A 26,808-nucleotide genomic window follows, 5' to 3' on the forward strand; every position below is an offset into this window, starting at 1 on the left:
GGTAAGTTTTAGCCATCTATATTTCTTCCTTTGAGAATTCCCTATTCAGTTTTCTGCTCCAGTTTTTGAGTACATTTTTGATTTTTTTATTGTTTAATTTTTTTAGTTCTCTTGTAGATTCTAGGTATTAGGCCACAGTCAGTGGTATAGTTGGCAAAGATTTTCTCCCATTCTGTGGGTAGTCTGTTGGCTCTGTTTATGGTATATTTGTACAAAAGCTTTTTAGCTTCATAAGATCCCACTTTTGCGTGGTTGTTTTCTGGGCTACTGGGGTGTTGCCCAGGAAGTCTTTCCCCACTCCTGTATCATGAAGAGTTCCCCCTAATTTTATTTTATTTTATTTATTTATTTTTTTCTTTGAGGTAGAGTCTCACTGTAGCCGAGGATGACCTGGAATTCACTGTGTAGTCTCAGGGTAGCCTCAAACACATGACGATCCTCCTACCTCTGGGTCCAAGTGCTGGGATTTGAGGCGTGTGCCACCACGCCTAGCTTCCCCCTATTTTTTCATCCAGGCGTTTGAGAGTTTCATGTCTTATATTGAGGTTTTTAATCCATTTGAAGTTGATTTTTGTGCACAGTGACAAGTGAGGGTCTGGTTTCATTTTTCATGTGGTTATCCAATTTGTCTAGCACTATTTGTTGAGATGCTATCTTTTCTACAGTGTAAGTTGTTGATTACTTTGTCAAAGATCAAGTAGCTATACTTACTTGTATTAAAGGCTGGGTCCTCAGACCTGTCGGTCTATATGTCTGTTTTTATGTTAGCACCATGTTGTTTTTGTTACTGTGGCTTTGTAGTATAGCTTTATTTTTTAAAAAAATTATTTTTCTGGCTGTGGTGGCACATACCTCTATGAGAGAGAGAGAGAGAGAGAGGGAATTGGCACACCTGGGCCTCCAGCCACTGCAGTCGAACTGCAGATGTGTGCGGCCTTCGCATCTATCACCTTGTGCATCTGGCTTATATGGGATCTGGGGACTTGACCATGGGTTGTTAGTCTTCGCACGTAATCGCCTTAACCACTAAGCCATCTCCAGTGTGGTAGTATAACCTTGGAATGGGTATGGTGATACGTCCTGGGGTGTTTCTTTCATTGAGGATATTTTTGGATATCCAAGGCTTTCTGTCATTCCATATGAATTTTGAGATCAATTTTTCTATCTCTGTGAAGAATGGTGCTGGGATTTTTATTTGTATTGTATTTAATCTGTATATTGCTTTCAGTAGAATTGCCATTTTCACAATATTAATTCTACCTATCCAGGTGCATAGAAGGGCCTTCTGTCTTTTCATGTCCTTCTTGATCTCTTTCTTGAGTGACTTTATGTTTTCATTATATAAGTCTAAATTCTAGAGGGTCCCTAGCATCATGTATGCTGTGTGAAATTGCATGTAAGTGTGTCTGGCACTCTCTCTCTCTGTAATAATGTGCTATGATGCCTTCTAATCTTGTACAGCCAAAAAGAGCTGGGCCAGGCTTAAGTGGATGCTAAGAAAAAAGAGGGAGCTGATTTCTGGCATGCATAAGAAAGGGGTTCCAGGACCTGTCTGAGAGTTAGGGTCATTCACTCCTCTAATCCCAACACCAACACATAGTGCTGTTTTTGTTTGGAAATATTTGAGGGTCCAGAGTACAGAGCGTAATGCCTGATTATTAGATTGTTCAGGGGTTTTAGGCCTTTTCAGTGGACAGAGCTAAGATCAGTGATTTGTGTGGTAGTCTCCTTTCCATCACTCTATCGAAGTATTTAAAGAGAAAAGGGTTATTACTGTCAAGAGGTTTGGAGATTCTAGTCTAAGACAGGGTGAACCTGTTCTGGGCAGTTTGTGGAAGTTGGCAGATGTCAGTGTCAGTGGATGTCAGTGATTCGATTGATGACCTCATTGCCACGAAGCAGAGAGAAGGAACAAGGAGCTTCAGACTCACAGTCCCCTTCCAGGGTTCTCCTACCATGCCATAAAGACCTGCCATAGTCCCCACTTTCTTGAAGTTCACCAACCCCAAATAGTGCCACCAGGAGGACCAAGCCTTTTGGGAACATGTAACATGCAAGCCATACACATATATACCCATATTTACACTCTCTCTCTATCCATCCATCCATCCGTCTGTCTACCGTCAATCATCTATCTTATCTGTCATCTGTCACCAATCTACCTAGTTTATTTAGTCACCTGTCTGCCTCCTTTCTTCCACACTAACAGTCCTTATTCTTACGGGTATAGGCAATGATAGAATTACAGTAGTCAGCGATCACTTATGTGGCCTATTACACACAATTAACAGTACTATTTTCACCACTGCCACTATTGCACTCTTTTTCCAAAAACTGTTAGCATATACTATCACCATTTTTCTTTTATTTATTTATTTATTTTTGTTTTCTGAGATGTGGTCTCACTCTAGCCCAGGCTGACCTGGAATTCACTATGTAGTCTCAGGGTAGCCTTGAACTCACAGCAATCCTCCTACCTCTTCCTCCCAAGTGCTGGGATTAAAAGCATATGCTACCACACCTGGATTTTCCTTTTTTTTTTTTTTTTAAATAGACTTGTTTAAAGACAGTTTTAGATCTCTAGAAAACTTGAACAAGTTCCCATTTATTCCTCTCTGACTCTTACTTCATTTCCTCTATTGTTAGCATCTTACATTGATGTGGTATATTTATTATAATTGATAAAGCAATGCAAATACATTATTGACTAAAAACTCGACTGAGGAGGGCTGGAGAGATGGCTTAGCAGTTAATCACTACCTGTGAAGCTTAAGGACACTGGTTCAAGGCTTGATTCCCCAGTACCCACGTAAGCCAGATGCACAAGATGGTGCATGTATCTGGAGTTTGTTTGCAGTGACTGGAGGCCCTAGCAAGCCCATTCTGTCTCTCTTTCTGTCATTCTCATCTAAATATAAATTTTAAAAATTAAAAGAATAAAAAAGTGATAGGGTTTTGTCTTTGTGTAGTACAGTTCTGTGAGTTTTGACAAATAGGTAACTATTGTGTATCCACCATGATAGTATAACACAGAATAAATTTTGAGCTGTAAAACTCTATGTGTGCCACCTGTCTGTGCTATCTCACTGTCTGCCCAGAACCTCAGATGACCAGATATTATTTTACCCTACTCAGAATTTTGAATCTTTGAAATTGTACAATATGAAACCCTTACATAATGGCTTCTTTCTCTTAGTAGTATGTATTTTAAGCTCTACATCTTGTTGTGGCTTGATAGAGGAACTGGTTCATAATCCCATGATTATTCTCAGTCAGTTGGAGACCCTGTGCCCTTGGCTGTGACTTTCACCAGTGTTCCTCTGTTCCACACACCCATCTCCAGGGAGACAGGAATGCATAAGAGAGCAGCACTGGGTGAATTCCATAGTGGTTACTTTCTGCCTTCTCCTCCAGGAAATACACAGGACTGTTCCTTTCCTATTGTAAGTTTTTAATATGGGAATCCATCATTACTTCCCAGGGAAAACCAATGAAAATAAAAGAGAATTGCATCTGGGCCTGAAGAAATTTGTGTGTGTATATGTTGTGTATGTGTAAGTGTGCATACACATGTTCATGTGCGTGGGTGAAAATGTTCATCTGGTGTTCAGAGGACAACTTGGTGTATCAGTCTTCACTTTCTACCATGTTTGAGGCACCTTGTTCACAACCATGACCACCAGGCCAGCTGGCCAATGAGCCCCTAGAGAATTCTCCTGTTTCTGCCTTCCTTCTTGCTGCAAGGGTGCTGGGATTACAGACACGCCTCCTGTGGCATCTGGCATGTACATGGGTTCTAGGGATCTCAACTTGTTTCTGCCTTCCTTCTTGGTGAACTTCCTTCTTTCCCGAGTATGAAGTGTACTCTTTAGATTAGTAGTTGTGAAAATCATAAGTATTTCAGGAAATTGTTTCCATGTTGGCTTTTAGTACATCATCTTTGTCCTTAAATTTCTTTTATCAGGGTTTTCTAGCTTACATTTACCATTTTGCCCATGTGTGATATTTGTCACATTCTCAGTGATTTTTTTTTTTTTTTTTGGTGGGAGGGTTTTGAGGTAGGGTCTTGCTCTATTTTTCCAGGCTGACCTGGAATTCACTATGGAGTCTCAGGGTGGCCTCGAACTCATGGCAATACTCCTACCTCTGCCTCCCAAGTGCTGAGATTAAAAATGTGCACCACCATGCCTGGCACAGAGGATTTTTTTTTGTTCATCTCTTCATTTGCTTTTGTTTTAAAAGGCACCATTTTGTCCCCCCCTGCTTTTTTTTTTTTGTATTGTATTTGTGTTTATTTGTCCCCTTGGTTGTTCCTTGAACTTAGTTTTATTTCTAAAGTTATTTTTAATTTTAAATTCTTTCTTCATTTCTGAGCTTTATTCATTCTGATTTATATTGTTTGATATCATGCATCATTGTCCTAATGTCTTTTTACCTTGTTCTGAAGTAGTTGGTTTCAGTTTTGATCTGTTTTGTACATAATGTTCTTACAGTAGGCTTTCATTATCAATATGGTTTTATCCTTTTCTCTTTCAACATCTATTCTGTATGCTGTTATTTTATTCTATGTCTATTTTCTTTTAACAAAACTGATATTTGCTGTCAGTATTTTTTGTTGTCTTCCATATTTCAGATTAGTTTTACTGAAACCTCTGTATTTTGATGCTTTCATATAGTCTTACAAAACAGTGTTTTGCATATAGCTGACCTGGCTCAGACCTTCCCCTCTGCTGTTACGTGGACCTTTTCTCCCCTTGATGGCTACTATTTCTGTCTTGCTCAGTCTTGTCTAGGAAAGGAGCTCTAGGTGATCAGTTTCCAGGACACAAGCTATACTTGTCCCATTCCATCCACTCTTAGAGTCAGTCCCCTGCTTGGGGAATGACAAGTCTTTCTCATTTCAGCTGCTCTTCTCAGTTGGGTGGCCCCCATGTGCTCCTTAGTAGCTTTAGCTGGCTCGGGCTCTGCTCTGCCTTCAGGTTTGGTGGCTGTCCTTTTGCTTTTCCTTGCCCCATACTAGCACTGGCTTCGTTGTTCCTGTGGCTTTTGATGGGTTGTCCTTACCTGCTTATATTTTGGAGTTTATGGAGACATTTTATCACTTAGGTTCTTTTTTTTTGTTTCTAGATTACATTTTTTACACTTTGAATTTCTGAATGCCATCTCTTTGCTGAATCTATTTCCATGTGGGGATTAAAAATTCCTAAGCTGTGCTGTCATGTTGCTGCCATTGTCCCAGAACTCTGCTTTGCTTTGAATCTCACATAGGTCGGAGGTGCTCTCTGTGCCTCCCTTCCCGCTGCAGGCATCTGTGTCTTTCTGCCAGATTTTTGGGATCTTTTACAACCCTACCTCTTGCTTTGGCACATAGATGCTTTGTTAGGAATTTTTCTAAGGTTAATTTTTTTTTTTTTTTTTTATTAGCAATGAAATACTGATTACTCAGAGCTAAGGCTAAGCTACATGCACCAGAGACTCACAGCATTAACCATCTTTTTATAAGGTTTGGGGGTGTCCAAGACCACGCAAGCCACTATGAGGCAGAGATGAAAGCTTCCATTTGGGAAAAGCGTGAGCTGCAGGGCTGACTCACAGGAGAGGAGCACAGCCCACCTGAGTGTCAGGTGGGGGCTTTATAGGGCTTCTTCAGCTGGGGAAGTTGAGGAAGGAAAGAGAACTCACTTGTTAAATTGAGTAGAAAGGTTCCTTTAGGGGAGATCATTACATTATTCATTCCAAATAGCTAGGCTGTTGACACTAGAACAGTGACCATGTGACTTATGAAACAAGGGGGCAGGAGACCTGGGGTATTGTTAATCAAGGAGGGGATAATGACTGGGTGGTTTCTTGAAGAATGTGGCTAATCCACTTTTCCATGCCTCTGTCACCATTCTGCTGTCCTTGGTGACTCCATCTTGGGAGCCTGTCCTGACCTAACACTTTTTCATTGCTAGGACAAAATACCTGACAAAAATTGGTTGAAGGGAGGAAGGTTTTATTTTGGTTTACAGTTTGAGTGAGTCCATAATGGTGAAGAAGGCTTAATGATAAGAGCATGAAGTAGCTGGCCATGTTCAGTCCTTAGTGACGAGGTAGAGAACAACGAATGCTGGAGCTTAGCCAGGTCTGTCCTTTTTTTTTTGTTCTGAGGTAGGGTCTCACTCTAGCTCAGGCTGACCTGGAATTCACTATGTAGTCTCAGGGTGGCCTTGAACTCACCACAATCCTCCTACTTCTGCCTACCGGGTGCTGGGATTAAAGGTATACACCACCACGCCCAGCTGTCTGTCCTTTATTGTGCAATCTAGGACCCCAGTTCATGGAATGGAATAGCCTGTAATTAAGGTAGGGTTTCCCACTTCAGTTCACCTAAGCAAGGTAATACCCCACAAGCATACTATGGTGGTTTGATTCAGGTGTCCCCCATAAACTTAGGTGTTCTGAATGCTAGGTTCTCCAGCTGATAGAACCTTGGCACACTTGTCACACTTGGAAATGAAAGTCTCCTGGACGCAGTGTATTGTTGGGGGCAGGCTTATGGGTATTATAGCCAGTTTCCCCATGCCAGTGTTTGGCACACTCTCTGTTGCTATAGTCCACCTTATGCTGGCCAGGGGGTGATGTCCACCCTGTGCTCATGCCATCATTTTCCCTGTCATCATGGAGCTTCCCCTTGAGCCTGTAAGCCAAAATAAACCTTTTTTTTTTTTTTTCCCCCACACACTGGTCTTAGTTGGGTAATGTAGCAGACAGCTTCAGGTTCACTGAGATGAACTTCCAGACCAAGCACAGTTATGGGGGAAGGGATATTTATTGAAGCTTACAGATCCAGGGGAAGTTCCATAATGGCAGAAGAAACTGGCCTGCTTCACAGGACCAAGCAGAGACAGAGAAGTACAAGCCTAAAGGTCAAAAGCCGTAGCATACTTCAGGAACTCCAGCTAGGCACACTTTGCATATCTTTGGATTGAAATCTGAAACTCACCACCACACCTAAAGATCCACCCAGTGACATTGCCTCCAGCCAGGTGGCTAAAGATGCAAAATACAAACAAATAAACAACTGAATATATTGGTGGCCATCTATTCTATTCAAACCACCACAGGTGATTTCTACCAGCAATGTGAACCTGACTGCAACACATGCCAAGAGACTTGTTTGCTAGGTGGCTCTAGGTCTCTTCAGGTTGACTATCAATGCATCATCACTCACAAAAGGTGGCCTGACTGAAATAGGGTTGTTCTCTCACATCAGAGTCCAAGGTAGGTGTTACAGGTCAGTGAATGTCTTCAATCCTTGTGACATTAAGGGACCTTTTCCTTACCTGGGACATTTTCAAGGACAGTTGCTTTACATTCTTCCCTTTGTGCATGAACAGTATTGTCCTCATCGGCTTGCTCAGAGTTGGGTGGCACGCACTTGATGGGGGAGGGGTCTTAGCCTGTCACACTCATGGGAAGTGGAGTGTGTCTGGTTGAAGGCCAGATCGCCTGTGTCACAATGATACATTGATTCCTTTTGTGCTCTTCAAGTGCCGAATGGAGAATGTAGTGGTTCAAAACATGGATTTTTGGGTCATGGTTTGTATTATTTTTTGTTCGTGTAACTGAAATACATAGCAGAAACAACCTGGGGGAGGAAAGGTTTATTTTAGCTCACAGTTATAGAAGGTTTGGGCCATCATAGTGGGGAAGGCATGCTATGGAGATGGGAGTGGCTTAGTTGCTGTTGTTAGGAATATGAGGAGACTGGTCACATTGGGTGGCAGTCCAGGAAACAGAGGAGGAAGCCAGGGAACATAAGGCCTCAAGGACCCACGTCCAGTGACTAATTGTTTTTAATTTGTAATTTGTTAAAAATTTTATTTATTCATTTACAAGCAGAGAGAGAGAGAGATGGAAGAGAGACAGAGAGAAAATAGGCATGACAGGGGCTCTAGCCACTGCAAATGAACTCCAGATGCATGTGCCCTTTGTGCATCTGGCTTACATGGGTCCTGGGGAATCAAACCTGGTTCCTTTGGCTTCACAGGCAAGTGCCTTAACCTCTAAGCCATCTCTCCAGCCCTAATTTGTATTTTTTTTTAATGAGAGAGCAAGTGTGTGTGTGTGTGTGTGTGTGTGTGTGTATGTGAGAGAGAGGGGGGGGGAGGGGAGGGAGGGAAGGAGGGAGGGAGGGAGAGAATTGGCACTCCAGGGCCTTTAGCTACTGCAGTTGAGCTCCAGATGTGTGTACTACCTTGTGTGCATTTGTGACCTTGTGCATTGGCTTATGTTGTACCTGGAGAGTCAAACATGGGTCCTTAGGTTTCTCAGGCAAGTGCTATAACTGCTAAGCCATCTCTCAAGACCCTCTCCCCCTAAAGTGTCTAATTTCATTGAGGTAGGCCTCATGTCTTTAATGTTCCACAGACTTCTAAACAAAACAGCACCACTCATTGGAGACTGGGTGCTCAAACAAATGAAGCTGTGGAGGACATTTCACTTTCAAACCATGGCATTTTTTTATATTTAGTTATGCCACCTTTGCTGTCTATTGGTCACTTTTGCTGTTTACTGGTCATGTGTCCTTAGAAGAATTACTTCATGTTTTATGCTCTTTGATGAAGTGAAGGATTCTGGAGCTCTTCATATGAACGGTGATGTGTTTGTAGTAGCTGATGTGGACTGGGTACCAAAAATTGATTATTATGATCCATACTTTGCAAATTGTTTTTACTAAATTCAGGCAGAGTCTTTTCTGCAAATACCATTGTGGAAGTCTGAGGGTGTGAATAGTCAAATGTCCCTGCATAATGAGGATTTGAGGAGGGTTTGTGGATGACTTGTTTACTTGTTGTGCTGAGGGGAGATGGGAAGATAAAATAGACTATAGCATGATGTGGGAAGAGACAGTATGTGCAAAAGAGATTTAAGGAGGCCCTGTCACTGGCTTAAAAAATAAATTCATCTTATGTTTCTAGGGGACAGTTGAAATCAACCAGTTTTTTGTTTGGTAACAGATTTAAAGGGTCTCTGCTTATTAGCTCTGTGACTATGGGCAAGTTGCTTAACTTCTGAGGACGTCCTTGTCTAAATCTGGGAGGAATTCAGAGTGATAGGAGAGTTGTTCTGAGGAATTGGTGAGTTGAAGTTCTTGATCTGTGGCAGGCCTGTTGTAGGCATTTGGTAAACATTAGCCCTTGTTGTCATTACTGTAGCATGGCATATGATATGCTAGGTACTGTATAGATAATATTCCTTCTCTCTAGACTTGTTCCATAGAGTCAGTTAACTCAGTCTTTCATTTTAATATGAGAAACTTGTGCTCTAGAAAGACCCAGTGACTTTCTGAGAATCCAACGACTGTGATGTTGGACCTAACACTATTTGGGTACTTTTTTATTACGATAGGGTTTTATTTTCTTATAAGGAATATTCCAACAAGGTATGAATATTATTTTCACAGTTTGGAAAGAGTAAATTCAGAATTTATAATGTGGGAACCATGATGTGGAAGTCTCAATTCTCACTGAAGGCTGTGTGAAACTTTAGAGAAATAACTTGACTGTTCTGAGTCTCAGTATGTTAACCTGTAAAGTAAGGTGCTTAAGAAGGAACTTAAGTTCTTTCATTTTAAGAATGTAATGGTTTGAATGTGTCCCCCAAAGTTCATGTGCTAGGAACTTCATGCACATGTGACAGTGTTGGGAAATAGGCTTTAACAATAGCTGATTTGGTTTTGAGGAATTGTTTAATGTCATTATTTCGGGAATGGGCTAATTACCTAGTAGAAGGGGGGTTAAAAGGTTGAATTCTGTCCCTTCCTGTTCTCATCCTCTTTTGTTCTTCTGATTTCCATCATGGATTTATAGTCAGAGACCTTCTTTTCATGCGGGCCCTTTGAACTTGTACTTCACAGTTTTAGTAACTCAGGGTCTTGGGTCTGTCATGCAACTCAATGTCCTGGTTAACACAAAGCTTCCAGTCAGTGACCAGCTCATGATGTTTACTCTGGTTTTATGTGTGGAATAAGTGTCACCTTTTTTTTTTTCTGTTTGGTTTTTTAAGGTAGTGTCTCACTGAAGCCCAGGATGTCCTTTCAGTATGTAGTTTCTGGCCTTGAACTCACAATGCTCCTCCTACCTATGACTCTTGAGTGCTGGGATTAAAGGCTTGTGCTACCATGTGCTACCATGCCTGGCTAAGTATCATATTTTTCTGTTTTTTTTTTTAATGTTTTCATTTATTTATTTGAGAGGGAGGGAGAGAACAAGAATGAAGCACAGAGAAGTAGAGAATGGGTTTGCCAGGGCTGCCAGCTCCTGCAAATGAACTTCAGACATATGTGCCACCTTACGCACTTGGCTTATGGGTCCTGGGAAGTCAAAGCTGGGTCCTTTGGTTTTGCAGGCAAGTGTCTTAACCACTAAGCCATCTCTCCAGCCCAAGTATCACATTTTTATTCAGTGATTATATGTAATAATTTGCTTTCTTGTTGAATGAAGGTATAGGTACGTATTTTTGATAAATTCCTTTTTGTAACTTTTTAATGACAACTTCCATAGATAAATTCTTTATATAAATAGTAGAATTCACTTGAGTAACCAGTTACTTGGAAACTTACTAGTTGTACCATAATTAGTTGCAAAATAAAGAAAACTTTAATGCCACAGTGATCTTTTTAAAGTTTTAACTTATGAGCAAAATTGAAAAGAAATTCTCTTACAAATCTGGGTGATTTGATGAATACTGTATTTGTGTTATATCTTAGTATCATTTTCTCGTTTGCATTTTAATACATTGTTAGGACTTGCGTATTTAGAAAGATCTGAATTTGTATTCTGCTTCCAGGGGTGAAATAACTGTAGCAAGGTGACACATGTAGGCATTTTAATCACATGTCATGGAGTAACAAAGCTCAAGTTGGTCAGCACTGGTGCTGGTATCTGACCCACACCCACATTCCATTGTAGTATCTAAATCAAAGGTATTTAACACTGCCACAATTTCTAAACTATAAGGGAGCCAAAATGGAAGAGCCACTGGGATCATCCTATATATTATTTAATCCTTCTTTATAATGTATACTTCTATGTGGATTTGATGTAACATGGCAGCCTGTCAAAGGGTGTGGCTATTCACATTGTAATTTGTGAAATTGAGCAGAATTTGAATGATGTATGTCTTGATAGTTAAGACAAAGTGACCACGTTGAATATTTCCAAAGGTATGTTGTTCTTCAGTGTTACATTTCATATTATGAGAAAGGTTAGTGGTTGAAAGTGCTTGCTACACCAGCCTGGTGACTGAAGTTCAGATCCCCATGGGCCATTTAAAGGTGAGATCTAAGTAATATACACATTCATAATCCAACACACTTACAGCACTGGGAGGTAGAGTCAGGAGAACCCTGAAGCTCATGGATCAGCAAGCTTGGCATTTGCAGCTGCATAAACAAAAGAGATCTTGTCTCAAACAAGGTAGAAGGCAAGGACCAACACCTTGAGGTTGTCCTCTGACCTCTACACACACATCATGGAACATGCACACACACATGTGCACACACAGGCATGAGCATGCACATCACAGACATGCATGCACATGCATATGCACACACAAACAGATGTATGGACACAATGGTAAATCATTTGGCTTCTGATGAAAGCGATACCTTGCCTGGCTAGTTGCTTCCATTTCTAACACACAGTCTATGAAATGTCCTGGTGGTTCATGTTCATCTTTGTGACCAACATTGCAGAGCCTTTCATTTCAAACCTTTCAGTGGGCAGTTCTAACCAATGACAGGATTTCATTTCCCTATCACCTTGTGTGTTTTCAGCCTTTCATTCTTGCATTATTTTTCTTCCTCTGGATGTAGTTGTTTTGTTTTGTTTTTTTTTTTTTTGTTAAGCTAGAACTTTCCTCCCATTTGTATAGTGCTCTCAAAGAAATCATTTGCTTCCTAACTCTCCCAGTGGAAAGCTGTGAAGACAGCTTCCAGCATGCCCATCTTTGTGATATGTGGGATTATTTTGGAAATAACTCTACAATGTCATCATAAGTGCTGGATGATGTCATCCTTATTTTTTTGTTCTCTGCAATCTACTTTATGCTTAAGAAGGAAAGCACTGAACTTAAAAAAGTACCTGCTTTCTCATGTTACCTGGAAATGATGATTCATCTCCAAACTGTTTTTAGGTAGTTGTGTTTTTTTTTTTTTTTCTCTGAATTTTCATCATCAAAATGCTGGCTGAGCTCCTCCTGGTTGTGCACCTTCCTTATATTGTGTATCTGTGCTCAGATAAGCCCATCTAAGGATTGATTCTCCAGACCTCCGTTCATATGTCTTCCAGAGACAGATCCATCCCATGGGGTCCTTCTAACTGATAGCATCCCCTGGATTCTGTTATCTTGTTATCTACTTCTCTTGAGTCCTTTATCCTAGCATTTGAAGTTACAGGTGCATGTTCTGTGCTCCATAAATCAGATATCCATTTTAGAGTAGGAGGTGTAATCCATGATTATGCTGGACTAACCAAGATGGAAGGTTGGTGCTACTTCTGAGATTCTCTGAGGTAGAAAATATTGGCTGGTGTTCTTAGTATGATAAGTTATATCCAGTTAAATAGTTTGACTGAGCATTTTATTCTCACGTAATTATTGAGCCAGCTGACTCCTCTTGAGTGTTTTGCTCACAGGTATGCTTAGGGTGCCAGTAACCTTTCCCAAGCACCCCCACATAAATTCTTCCTTCCCAACAATTTTGCTTCCTACTGTTCACTTTGGTCGAATCCAATGTTCCATTGTTCATCCAAACAGCAACACTGTAAGCCTGTGTACTATACTCTGTCTGTCCACTGGTTTGTTTTGACACAGGAGCACAGCTCAGGCTGGTCTTAAATTCACTGTGTAATCCAGACTGGTCTGGCACTTGCAGTCCTAGTGCCTCTGCCTCTTGGGTACTAGGATTATAGCTAGGACCCTCCATGCCCTGCTCAAGTCACAATTATAAAACGCTGGATAGAGAATGATAGGTTCTAGGCAGTATAACATACAGCCTGGGAAGTCTGTACTTTTTCATAATCATTCAACTGAGTTTTGAAATGGATTCTACACTGAAAATGCCTGAGCAATGTGTACTTAAATGCTGATTGCTCTTGGGATTTTGCTAGTAGTGTGTTCTCAGTGTTCTGTTGGAGCTCATTCCCGACAGCTTATATTTAGTAGAATCCACCCTTGGAGTGTGTTATTAATACAGTAGAAAATCCACCTGTGTGTGGTTATGGCCAAAGAAGTATCAAGGCAGGTCGGGGTACAGCTTGTTTATGTTCTTTGACTTGTTTGATTCTGGTGCCTTTTGTAGTCTTAAATAACCCATGATTTTGTGGTAAACCTTTTTCTTCTTTTTTCACAGCATACTTGTCATAAGATTCACACAATGAGCCAGCCATTCCCAAGCAGAAGGGAAAGCTGGTTGCATAAATACAACAGGTTTCTGCTGATCCTATCCAACTGAACTGCCTTCCCTGCAGCCCCAGCTTGTGTCCTTTCTTGCCCTAAACATTTTCCTCAAAGCTCTTTTATGAACCTTTTCTTTCCTGCTCTAATATTATTCATTAGTCCCTCTTACCTACTTTGGCTTGTAGCCTTGTAACAGTAGTGAGAAAGAAAAGGGATCATTCAGGGCTGGAGAGATGGCTTAGCGGTTAAGCGCTTGCCTGTGAAGCCTAAGGACCCCGGTTCGAGGCTCAGTTCCCCAGGTCCCACGTTAGCCCGATGCACAAGGGGGCACACGCGTCTGGAGTTCAGTTGCAGAGGCTGGAAGCCCTGGTGCACCCATTCTCTCTCTCTCCCTCTATCTGCCTTTCTCTCTGTGTCTGTCACTCTCAAATAAATAAATAAAAAATTTTTAAAAAAAAGTTAAAAGAAAAGGGATCATTCAAGTGGTGTGATCAGGGAAGAAATAATTGCATGATTAATGAAAAGCCCAACTTCTCAGTGTCGTCACTTTCTCTACTGTTAAGTGTTTGTTGGAAGGACATGATGAAATGATGAAATGATTGAAAAGAATCAGCTTTTTTTAATTAAATTTGTCACTGTGAACTTTGCTCATCATTGAGAAGAGCAGTTTATTTCTCTAATTAGTTATTTTTGATATCTTAGGGAAATTTAAGGTATACAGGGATAGGAGAATTATCTATTTTTGTTTGTAATAGGAGTTGATTTCCATGATGTTTAGATGTCATTGAGAGGACCTGCTAGTTGCTAGGTTTAGTTAGCTCCATCTTTTTTTCTTTTTTTGAGGTAGGGTTTCACTCTAGCCCAGGCTGTCCTGGAATTCACTACATAGTCTCAGAGTGGCCTCAAACTCATGGTGATCCTTCTACCTCTGCCTCCCAAGTGCTGGGATTAAAGGCATGCACCACCATGCCCAGTTTTCCTTTTTTTTCATTTTAGTACTAAGCTTCCTAGCTTTTAGCATGTTAGCCTGGAAATCGGACTATTTCCTAGCTACAGTTGTTCATAATCCCTGTTAGTTATTTTCTTTCAAATGAAGCTTAATATAGTCTTACCAGATTTGTTTGAGAGTCTTTTTAATCTTGATTGGTATGAGGGAGTTATGTAGTGGACAAACAAAGCTTAATTCTTACAAGTAAAAGTGTGAGAAGTTTTTCTTAGCATCTCTACTCTCAAACATCATGAGGGGCTCCCATGATGATTCACAGTGCTTTTAACCCTGCTGGTCTCGTTATTCCCCTTCCCTCACATTCCTATCCTAAAACTATTAAGTGAAAATAAAAGGAAGCATTTGGGGGTAACCTAGAATGCAATGTGGACAAAAGTATGTGAGGGAACATTTTGGCAGGGTGGGGCATCTAGTGGAGCAGAGGCTGGGTATAGCTAGCACCTAAGCCCAGTAAGGAGGGAATCAGGCTGGAGGGGAGGGTCTTTACCACAGTGATGGCCATTACCTGTCAGTGAAAGGACGCATAGTTCCCCAGAACCCATTCTCATTAGGACTTAGTCAAGGAGCCAAGGCTCAGCAGGAGAAAGTGAGAATGGGTGAGGGAGTACTGTGCCTAAAAGGCTTAATGTAGCAACCCAGCATCACTAGTTAGATAGGACACATGTCACCTCCAGATTATGAACCTTTAAAACTTATGAAAGGAAGGAGTCATGGTTCCAGGAGATCCTGGGTAAAGGTATGCAGTATCTTTTATGTTTTGGTAGTTATGATTAACCTAGACTCTGGAGCACCATGTGAGTTATAGATTGATCTTCATAGCCCTGGGCGGTATACAAGCTGGCCCTGAGCTTTCCCATAGGTGTTTTCAACTGTAATTTTTTTGATATGCTAGATTCAAACCTTGGGCCTGTGCATGCTTATCAAGTGCTCAAACAATGGGCTACATCCTCAGATTCATCATTTGCAACTTACAGTGAGCCTACATATATCTAGGACTAGGTAGCACATGTCCAAGTGACAAACATCTGAAGTAGAAAGATGTATAATAGGAGCTCATCTTGCTATAAAACTGGCTCTATTTTATGATTTATATGTATATAGGCATTTTTGTTAAAGTAGTAACCTTAAGAATAGCAAGTTTTCACTATCAGAAAGGGGAATTACAAATCTTGAAAAGGAACTAGGATGACTCCTATGATATATTGGCATTAGATACACTGAAATAAATTCATGGTTTTTAATAAGATAGATAGTGAAATCAATATATGCATGTGTGCATTAGCTCTGTCTACCATCCCCCAGTAACAATGCTTCCCTCTAGTCCTCGAAATTTGGCTTATACATACAATTTCTCACCAAAAGAAACCAGCATTCACTGAAGAAATGGCTTATTTCCAAGGCAGAAAACATCTAATCTGAACCTGAAGTTCCTGTGTCAGAAGCAATGATGTGCTTAAAGGATGATAGGGACTTTTAAGAAGGACGTACAGGCCAGTTTGGATGGATCCCACTAGCCACCTGTGGCACAGTTTGAGCATTTCTAATCAGAGATGATAACCCTTTAGCTAAAATCAGGAGCAACAAGCCCACATGTATATAAATAAATGAAGCAAGATTTCTCAGTTGCAACAATGACCATATTTTAGACAATGCTACTTTGTTGTAATATCTGTCTGTTGCATTATAGAAGGAACCCTGGCTGCACTCATTGGACCAGTGCATATAGCATAGGAAATTATAGATTTTGAAGCAGTTACAATTGTTAGAACAAAAAAATGTATGTGGTCATAGCTAAATGTTTTAGGGTGTAAAAGTTGAGGACCATGAAACACAAAGTTTGGTGAGGAATTGGGTTATTGGTATATTTTCAAGATGTTCTTCCTTATGATTGGAGCATGTGCAGAGCGAGTGTTACACCTTATAATGGGAGCATGTGTGGAGTGAGAGTTACACCTTATGGTGGGAGCATGTGTTAAGAGTGAGAGTTACACCTTATGATGGGAGCAGGTGTGAAGTGAGTGTTATACCTCATGGTGGGAGCATGTGTGGAGTGAGTGTTACACCTTATGGTGGGAGCATGTGTGGAGTGAGTGTTACACCTTATTGTGGGAGCATGTGTGGAGTGAGTGTTATACCTCATGGTGGGAGCATGTGTGGAGTGAGTGTTACACCTCATGGTGGGAGCATGTGTGGAGAGAGTGTTATACCTTATGGTGGAAACATGTGATGAAGTGAGTGTTCTCATCTCATCTCAGGATCCAAAGACAGAGAAAATGGGGAGGAGAAGAGGCCAAATCCCATAATAGGTGATCTCAGGTCTTTTTGCTAGGCGGTACTGCCTGAAGGCCCAAAGCACAGTCCAGTACTGCACCTAGGAACCAATCCTTAGCATGTGGGCCTTCAGGGTACACTCATCACAAAACAGGACACATGCAAAATGATTTAGCCTGCAGTTTATCACAGTCTCAGGAAATTCAAAGACAATGACCCTGAGTCCAAAGGACATTAAGGGAACTGGGCAATGTCATGCAACATGGACTTGAACTGGAACTATTTGGAAACGAAATAATTGGAGCACTTCTTGGATGGGGCAGAGGACTGGATGCCCATGATGTGCATGGGGAAACACCTTGGTTTTGTGGTCCTCTTGTGGTTTTGTTTGTAGGAAGCACATCCTGAAGTTGATGGGCTGCTGCTGGGTTTCACTGATTCAGGCTAGGATACAGGTGTTTGTGTTATATTTGAATTTTTCTATAACTGTGATGGCATTACCAAAAAAAAAAAAAATGTGCTCAAGAGGGTATATACTCATTTTTTTTTTTTCTCAAAGCATCCTGAGATCTGACAGTGAGCCCAATCTTGGAAAAGATGTTTTTCTTATTATCTCGTTAAAGGAAAATCTCTACTTCATTTAGAAGAACATATTTACAGCAAGACTATTGGGAAAAAATAAATTTGTCATATATATATTATATATATGTATATCTGAAAATAGAACTCAGAATGGAAGACAAGTTTCTTCTCCCCTACTTTTCTCTCTTTAAATTTTTGTGCACATTTTCTTCCTTTATAGTTAGACAAGCCATTCTTTAGGAAATTTAATCTTGTTGAGCAGATAAATCCTTTATAAGAATGTTTGAAATTGGCAAGTAATCTGCATTCCAAATCAGTGCTTAGAAATGTCAACTAAATATGTTTAGAGGAAGTTATGGATGGGTTTTACTCAGATCATATGATAGTGGGCAGAAGAACTCTGGACAGATGATGGACATAGCTAGCTACCCACTGCTGGCCTTGCTAAGATGATCGGTTTTGATACACACACAAGCACAGCCAAGTCTTTGTGTTTGTCTGCTCCTGATGTTTTTTCTTCTAAGTGGCATGGTATTGAGATGGATAGCTCAAGTTCGGCTAGCTGGCTGGGTTGCCAGGCGAAGCTATACAGTTCTTGTAATGTTTGATCCTGTGACATTAATCTTATCAGCTCTAACGTGCTGTGCTGATTGTGCCATTAATTGCATGACTTTTTCTTCATTTGGCTGAGCACTTAGCAGATAGTGTTATGTGAATCCCAGCTTCTGTTTTGAGTGTTACCACCTCACCCTATGAAAATTATTTTGCAGCCTACCTGGTAATTGGCTATATTTTCTGACTTATGTGTTATTTTTATTTTTTTTTTTTCTAGTTTCCTTAGCCCATATCACACAACTGGTCCTTAGCCACAACAAGCTAACAAGTAAGTTCTCTGCCTTCTTTGTTATATGGTTTCTCATTGTTACATAATGTCATGATGCTATTGACAAATGATATTTGGGGAAAATTAAAGTTTATTCAACCAACAACTGAACATGTTCTTTTCTTGTATCTTGCATTTGTCTGTAGATGGCTCTGCCCAGATACAGTAAGGGTGGTAACTGGAAATGCCTAGCCTTTGGCTAGAATTTCTTGAGAAAAATTTACTTGTCATTGAGCTGAGGGTGGTGGAGCATACCTGTAATCTCAGCTACTTTTGAAGCTGAAGCAAGAAAATCACTTCATCCCAGGAGTTCAAGACCAGCCTAAGCCATCTATCTACAGAACAACAGGGCTGGAGAGATATCTTAGTGGTTAAGGTACTAGCCTGCAAAGCCATAGGACCCAGGTTCAATTCCCCAGTACTCACATAAAACCATATGCACAAGGTGCACATGAGTGTGGAATTTGTAGTGGCTGGAGGCCCTGACATGCTCATTCTCTGTCTCTCTCTCCTCTTTTTTCTTTCCCTTCTCTCAAATAACTAAATAAAATATTTTAAAATATTAGAATAAAAGTCCTTGTTTTCTTCGATTATTTCTTCCCCTAAGGAGAATATTTCATTTCTGAATGTGTCTTTCTTCTCTGCTTGATAGGTGGAGGAAAAAAAAAAAAATTTACAAAACCCTATAAATTGCATACAGTTGCAGCTGTATTTTTTAATTCTTTGAGATTTGTTTCCCTAGCCCTATTCAAAAGTCTTCCTGGCATTACTAGTGTTTGTTATGGTTAAATTGCAGTGGAATTAATACCTGTTTTAATAAAAATATCTTAAGTGAATAATGGATCATTTTCTTATTAATGCTCAGGTTTTAAGGATTTTAATGACAGGGATCCACTCCTTTCTCATCCTAATTGACTGTTACTTCTTTGTATTTGCTGTATTTCCTGCAGACTTGAACAATTTTCTAATCATGTGGCAAGCATTTGTTAGGGAGCTCTCCGAGTCCAATGAAGTTGAACAGGCTGTTGTGTTGGGAATTCATGTTTGTATGTGCATTATATATAGCTTGAGGCAATGTCACTGGGTTGTTGATTATTGAGAATTAAGAGTGACACTGAAGGAGAGCCCTTTATGTGTTGGGAATAGGTGAATTAGCTCATTTTAGTGAAAGTACATATTTGTAAGGCAAAGCCAGAGTGGCACCATTGTCATGTCTAAGTAGCAGTGGCCACAGAAACTGAAAGTGAGACCTACAAATCGATGGCAAATCCTCTTATTGTCTGCCCATGGAGATTACATTCCCAGTTCAGAAGCGATTTGCAGTTTATTTTTATTTTTTTTTAATATTTTTTTAAATTTTTTATTTATTTTTAATTTGAGAGCGACAGACACAGAGAGAAAGACAGATAGAGGGAGAGAGAGAGAATGGGCGCGCCAGGGCTTCCAGCCTCTGCAAACGAACTCCAGACGCGTGTGCCCCCTTGTGCATCTGGCTAATGTGGGACCTGGGGAACCGAGCCTCGAACCGGGGTCCTTAGGCTTCACAGGCAAGCGCCTAACCGCTAAGCCATCTCTCCAGCCCGACTTGCAGTTTATTTTGAATGGGGGACTCATGATCTCTAAATACTCTTAAGACTTTTCTAGTAGGAATTCTTAACACTCTCCACTGAGCAGTTCATAAAAGTATTGCTTAATTGCAAAACTTACCATTGTTAGAACTACTCTTGCTTTATTATATAGCAAACCAGCAAGTCAAACCTGCTTTATTCCTGTTACATCATTCATCGGTGCAGCTTTTTTCTTTAAAAGAAATGCTCCAATTGTTGTTGTTTATTGCTTTTTTCCATGTTTGCAAACCTAAAAACCTTGGGAATCAGTGCATTGCTTTCTTTCTGTAGTTGTTTGATATTAGATACATTTTCAGAGGTGTAAATGAGACAGGTTGTGTTGGCTGTTAAATGGGTTGACTGTATAAGAATCCAAACATCCTATCTTCCTTGTTTGTTTCTTTTCTGTTTGAGGTATGACCTAATCCAGTAAGCACTAATTAGTCGTCTTGGTAGATTTTGTTTCAAGCCATCCGGTAGTGTCAGTGACACCCGATCGGTCCCCCTAAGGTCAAATTAGCATCTTTTACTTTTTTTCTGGCATTTAAATGAATGACTTTGCTGTTTTTCAAGTGTTTATAGTAAAGATGTCCACTTGATGGAACTATAAATATGCATTAAGTGTTCATGGCTGAGCCCACCCTCCTGTCACTGTTTATTCTAATCAGTGTCTCTCACTTTCCATTGTTATTATTTTTTTTTTTAATAGGGCTGGCTGACAAGGCTACATCCAAACCACTGGGACTCAAAGGATAACCCTTCAGCATCCACTTTTACTTTCATCTTGCTAAAGTATTTGTTTTTTCTCTGCATGTGCCAATTACATTGCTCTCCGGCATTTCCACTTGCCTGCTTCCAAAAGAATGACTAGCTTACTCAAACTGGGGCCTTGTCTGGAGATACCATTTTCCTCCAGTTAACATCTGCAGGGCCACCTGATCAGCATGGCATTAGGTTGACTGAAAGCCCTTTTCTTGCTGGTGGTTTTGACCTTGGCAGATCTGCTGAGGGTAATACAAATAAAGCTATGAGGATACTGCAGCGGGCTCAGAGTGCCCAAGCTTTTTGTGAGCAGAATTTATTTTTAACCTTTTATTTTACCATAACATATGGTTTCTGTATGTAGATCTGAGTTTGTCTGCTTTCTAAATTATTTATTTATTTATCTTTAATTTTATTTATTTATCTTTAATTTTTATTTATTTATTTGAGAGAGAGAGAAAGAGGCAGAGAGAGAGAGAGAGAGAATGGGCACACTAGGGCCTCCAGCCACTGCATACGAACTCCAGACGCGTGCGCCCCCTTGTGCATCTGGCTAACGTGGGTCCTGGGGAATCGAGCCTTGAACTGGGGTCCTTAGGCTTTACAGGCAAGTGCTTAACCGCTAAGCCATCTCTCCAGCACAAGAATTTATTTATTTATTATTTATTTACTTATTTAGGTGCTGCTGGGTATGAGACCTAGGGCCTTGTGCCTATGAGGCAAACATTCTGCTCCTAAACCCTATCTCTAGGTCTGTAAGCAGAAATTTTCAAATGTTCTGTCCTATGAAAAATAATTCAGTATTGCCCATATATCTCTGCTAGAGCTTGTTCCTGATTACAGTGAAACTGTTTCTGTGTAAACTTGGGGAACTGGGGCAGTGTTGATGTGTTTTCATGAAGTCAGTAGGGGAATTATGTTGGCAGTAACTTTCTGTTATATGTACCTGTTCGTGATACCATTAAGAAAGTTGGCATAGATCTTTTTTCCTTTGCAGAAAGCTTCCATGATTGAGGAAATCTGAGCTGGGAATCCAAAAGGGGTTCTTTGTGACCCAGGATCCAGAGTAAAGATTCTTTTGAAATTATTTTTTTTTTTACCAAAAAAACCCTTATTTATTTGCAAGGGGATAAAAGAGAATGAGAAAAGAAATATGAATATGCATATGACATGCCAGGGCCTCTTGCCACTGCAGACAAACTCCAGATGGATGTGCCACCTTGTGCGTCTGGTTTTACATGGGCACTGGGGAAACCAGCCAGGGAAGGCAGGCTTTTCAAGCAAGTGCCCTTAACTGCTGAGCCATCTCTCCTGTCCCCCCAATTTTAAAAAATTTATTTGCTTGTTCCTTTATTTATAGTGCTAAGATGAACCTAGATCCTAGTTTTAAGCTTTTTTGAAACCAGGGACAATTTCTGATTTTACCTGCTCAAAGGAAGCACGTAGGAGATAGGAAAGGCTGAAGAGAACAGCATCCTGAGGTGCAGTGGTAACCCTTGAGCCATACGGTTTCTGGGGATGACTGCACACATTATGTCCCCCTTGTCTTTACCATCACGGGATTCTTTCCTTGTTGAGGAATGACGTGCTGTGATGGTGCACAGAGTAGTGAGAGGCACCTCACCTGGAGAGCTGGGAAGGAAATCTCTCACAGAATACTTGTTCCTACTCAGCCGCTTTCCTGGGCTTGACTTTGCTCCCACTGAGTTTACTCCTCTTATTTTTGGGGGTGTTATGGGTGATTGAGTCTGTTTTTACCTTCAAAATTGTTTATAAAGTCTACTAATTTCATCACACGTTATTGTAATGCAAGTTTCCTCTACTCATTTTTTATCCCCCCAAAGTATCCAATGCATGTTTCATATAAAACAAGCACTCACTTAACAAAGGCAGGTAAGGGAGTGATGACTGATCCTCAGTGTTCTTACCTTCTTGCCAGGTGTGCTAGGCAAAAAAGAGGTATAGCAGTTATTCCCGAGGTTATCTTCCAGTGTCTGTCTGTCCTGCTCTTCCCAAAGTCTTTGCCCTTGTGATTCATTGTAAGTGTTAACCTTGGGTTTACTTCATTAGACTCCATGATTTGATTCACAAGTTTTATGATGTTCAGGGTGTCAGCTTTTTTTAAACTTGTCTTCCTTTGAAAGGAAATTTAGAAATAATCATTTTTAGTGTTGTCCACTAGAGGACACTGTTGCACTTTTATCACAGCCCAGATCCGCACCTAAACACTGAAAAATAACTTTGGGTTGTCAGAGGAAATGTTTTTGGCAGCTGTTTGGCCTGGCTCTGTACCACAGGGCATGTTGCTCTTGCCATTTACATGGGGGCACTTTCATCATGTTTACAGTAGATCTTTATTGAAAGAGGTGTGCTGTTTTCTCTTTGGTTCTTAAAACTGAAGTGCACAGATGTATACTTCATTTTGAGTGTTTATTATGAGTACTCTCTTGAGTTAGTAACAGTTCCTTTTCCAATATCTTTAAGTTGTAGGAAATGCACTACTTCCTATCATGTTTTGTATTGAGCATATGTATAAAGCTGTTTAATAGACATGTGCATGTAATCAGATGCTACTTAAAAAAGAACTAAATATCAGGAAAATGGTCGTTTTGCACATATTCATACTATTTTTTTTACTACTAAATGTCATTATGTAGAGATTATACATTATGAAATGTGTTACCGCTGGCAACTTTTTCACCATTTAACATGAAGATTTACTTAATTTTTTTGAAAATAATCTTGTAGCAAAATCTATCTACAGCACCTTAAATAGAACAACTATGTTTTTTATTTTATAGCCCATGCATGGTGAACATGAGGCACTCATCGTCTTGTATAGCTAATACAAAGGGTGCTTATAGTGCAACTTCTTCTTTGCAGACATTGGGCAGCCCTACATTTATGGAGCCCTTTCATAAATGTGGGTCTCTGAATTATGAGGTTTGCTGCTTTGAACTTTTAACTGTCATGTAAAGCTTATCCTGAGGTATTGTCAGTTATGGCTGCAGTTTCGGGTCTTAGCTGTAACTACATCTTGTCATTTAGTGTACTGGAAATAGAAAGGTAGGTAGTAAACCCAAGTTTTATAGCAAGACATGAGTTTTTAAAATGTTGTTTCCTATTAGTTATAGCTGATGTATGAATGTGAAATCATAGTGAAGAAAATGCTGGAATGAGTGACATCAATAATTTCTTAACCAAGTGTAATGTTCTAAGTGCATAAAGAAATTAAGGTAATACTTGCAAATTTTATGCAGATGTAATATGACAGACTATAATAAATCTTACTGTAAAATGTACTAAGCATGTTAAACATGAAAATATTGCATTTTCAAAATATGCAAATATAATTATAATAAAGAAAATGAAACAGGTTTCAAAAACTGTGATAAATTGAGAACCTTTCTGATAGACATAATGGATTGTTGGGATGAGTGAGAAAAATTAACTGTCTCAGTTCATAAGAATGACCTTCACCACTCTTCCAGGACCTTGCTGTTTCTCAGTCTCTAGTTATTCCCCCTTTCATAGATTATTTGTCATCCCTTATGCAGAAGTTCTTGTGTCTGGCTTGGATGAAATTAAAGTATGAAGGGGAATATGCAAAATAAATCGCCCCTGTGTCAGGAATTTATCTTGTGACAATATCAAAACAACTTGCTGCTTGCATTTTAACAGAGCACAAATGTATTTATAACACAGAAGCTTTGATCAATAGCTTATTTTTTTAATTAGTGCACATTTATCACTTTGTAACTGTGCTATCATTTGAAAGATTAGAGTTGAAAAGTATGTACATAGTATTTTTGAGCATGACAGCTATTAATTAAACAATATCTCTTTGTTGGTCCCAGTAGTCAGGTTACCTTGAAAAATTGTCTGCAGTTGGCAGTGCACTGTTATTTTTGGATTTAGTAAAAAGGTACATGAGGTCATCCTGTGCGAGAGCGTGTTGGCCCAGTGGCCCAGCCCCAGTACAGGCTGGTATATGGGAAGGAGCTTGTTCTCCATGGTGTCTCTCCTCAGCTGATAGACTATGGTCTTTCTGATCCCCTTGTTGCTAACCCTGCCAACTAAAATATAACTGCCTTAGAATCCCTTTTCTTGGGAGCTTGCTCCATGGTAAAAAGAAACTAGCTAAAATGTAGCATATTACTTCTTCCACATATATGTTTAAATGGAAAGATATCAATCATGACAACTCGTGAATGGTAGCATGATACAGAAGAAATAAGATAGGGATAGGGAGCTTGTTAGCTTCCAAATCATATAAGTAGCCCATTTGAAGGGCAGATTTTTAAAGTTTCTTTTGCTGCTTATAATTGAATATCTGTCTCAGAGGATTGATGCAATAGCAAGATATGTTATGCATATAATATAGCTTAATGGTCCTAGGAACATGATGAACAAAAAAGTGATTAAGTCAGTCACCAGAGAAAATGATATAAGCAAGTGGTGAGGTAAACACAACCAAGGTAGCTGCTGCATAGTACAGCCTACTGTTTTATAGCAGATTTTAATAATGGAACAAGCTAGGAAGTATAACATATTGACTACATAAACAATAGTATAACACTTTGTCATTAGCGGTGTCATGTCCTATTCCTAATTGTATATGCTGTACATTTGTGACAAACAATGCAGTGTTTTTGATCACAACAGATTCACCACTAATCTATAATACTGGATTATACTGAGAGACTATAGCTACCACATTACATTACTAGGCAATAGAATTTTTTCCACTCTGTTATAATCTGTGGGGCCAGTTTTGTGTATGTGTCCATCATTGGTAAAAATGTTATGCAACTCAAATATATATATATGCAAATCTTATGTTAACTTTCTCCTAAATAATGTTTGGAGTGTGTGTGTGTGTGTGTGCGTGCACGCACACACACATATATATGTGTGTACATGTGAGTGTGTGTATGTCGGTGTGCATATCCTAGAATGTATAAAGCATAGGTACATAATTTCTTTACTTTTGTTAAATCATTGCCTATTTTACAGATTAGAATGAAGAATGACAATAGCCCTTAAAATATATATACAGTCCTGATAATGTTAGTGGGCTTTTGTGTTTTGTTAAATTCACCCATCAATTTGCAGGGTGGAGGCAAGTCCATACATTTTGGGTATAGAAACACTGGACTACAAGAGAAGATAGAAGTAGTGTATTTATAGTGCAGATATACTGATGCATTTTCTTAAAGACATTTCTTAGAAACTTGTAAATCTTTTAAAAGATGATTTACTTTTTTAATTAATGTTTTTATTGACAACTTCCATAATTGTAGACAATAACCCATGGTAATTTCCTCCCTCTCCCCAGTTTCCCCTTTGAAACTCCATTCTCCATCATAGTCCTTTCTCCTCTCAGTCTCTCTTTTATTTTGATAAAAAATTTTCCTCCTATTATGATGGTCTTGTGTAGGTAGTGTCAGATACTGTGAGGTCATGGATATCCAGGCCATTTTGTGTCTGGAGGAGCATGTTGTAAGGAGTCCTGTCCTTCCTTTTGGCTGTTACATTCGTTTCACCACCTCTTCCACAATGGAGCTTGAACCCTGGAAGGTATGATAGTGATATTTCAGTGCTGAACACTCCTCTGCCACTTCTCAGCACTATGGTGTCTTCTGAGTCATCCCAAGGTCACTGCCATCTGAAAAGAGAAGATTTTTCACTAGAAGTGAGAGTAGCATTAATATATGAGTATAAACATTAAGAGAAGTACGCACTGGCAGTTCGATGAGGAAAGGGATAGTGTATGCATTTAGCCAGACACCATCAGACGTTATACCCCTAGGACTCATGGCTATGCCTGTTGTAGGTTTTCAGTATCAGAGATGTATTCCCTCTCATGGAGTGGCCTCCAGTCCAATTAGAGACTGGTTGATTTTCTTGATTTTCTCCATCACAGACATGCCACTACTGCGCCTGTTGGCTCATTTGGCCTGGCTGGCCAAATTTTAGGCTTGCATTGTCCACTGCTGAGTATCTCCACTGGTGATTTCTCTCTCTCCTATTGAACTGCATGCAGCATAGCTCTTTCCAGCTTTCTGTTAGCTGCTCTACATGGAGGAGGTTTTCAGCTCAGCTCCAGCAGGGTTTCTTAGTGACATTGCAGCCCAAGTATGTGGAGTCTTCAGAATAGGGTCTTACCATAAAAGATGATTTTTAATAGATTGTGAAACTTAACCTTTAATTGAATTTTGTAACATTATTATTATTATTATTATTATTATTAT

The 26,808-nt window shown here is 39.8% G+C and overlaps 1 protein-coding gene across 4 annotated transcripts in view; it reads left to right on the top strand.

The window, feature by feature from the left end:
* Rsu1 (Ras suppressor protein 1) overlaps nt 1-26,808 on the top strand; it is a 224,164-nt gene that overhangs the window by 14,382 nt on the left and 182,974 nt on the right. For all 4 annotated transcript variants that reach the window (XM_045135296.1, XM_045135298.1, XM_045135297.1 and 1 more), the window contains exon 3: nt 18,135-18,185. In XM_045135296.1, coding sequence (XP_044991231.1) covers nt 18,135-18,185 — 51 coding nt within the window. The remainder of the gene's footprint in view (nt 1-18,134; nt 18,186-26,808) is intronic.

The sequence above is a fragment of the Jaculus jaculus genome, chromosome 15, assembly GCF_020740685.1.
Source record: "Jaculus jaculus isolate mJacJac1 chromosome 15, mJacJac1.mat.Y.cur, whole genome shotgun sequence".
In the NCBI taxonomy this organism is placed as follows: Eukaryota; Metazoa; Chordata; class Mammalia; order Rodentia; family Dipodidae; genus Jaculus; species Jaculus jaculus.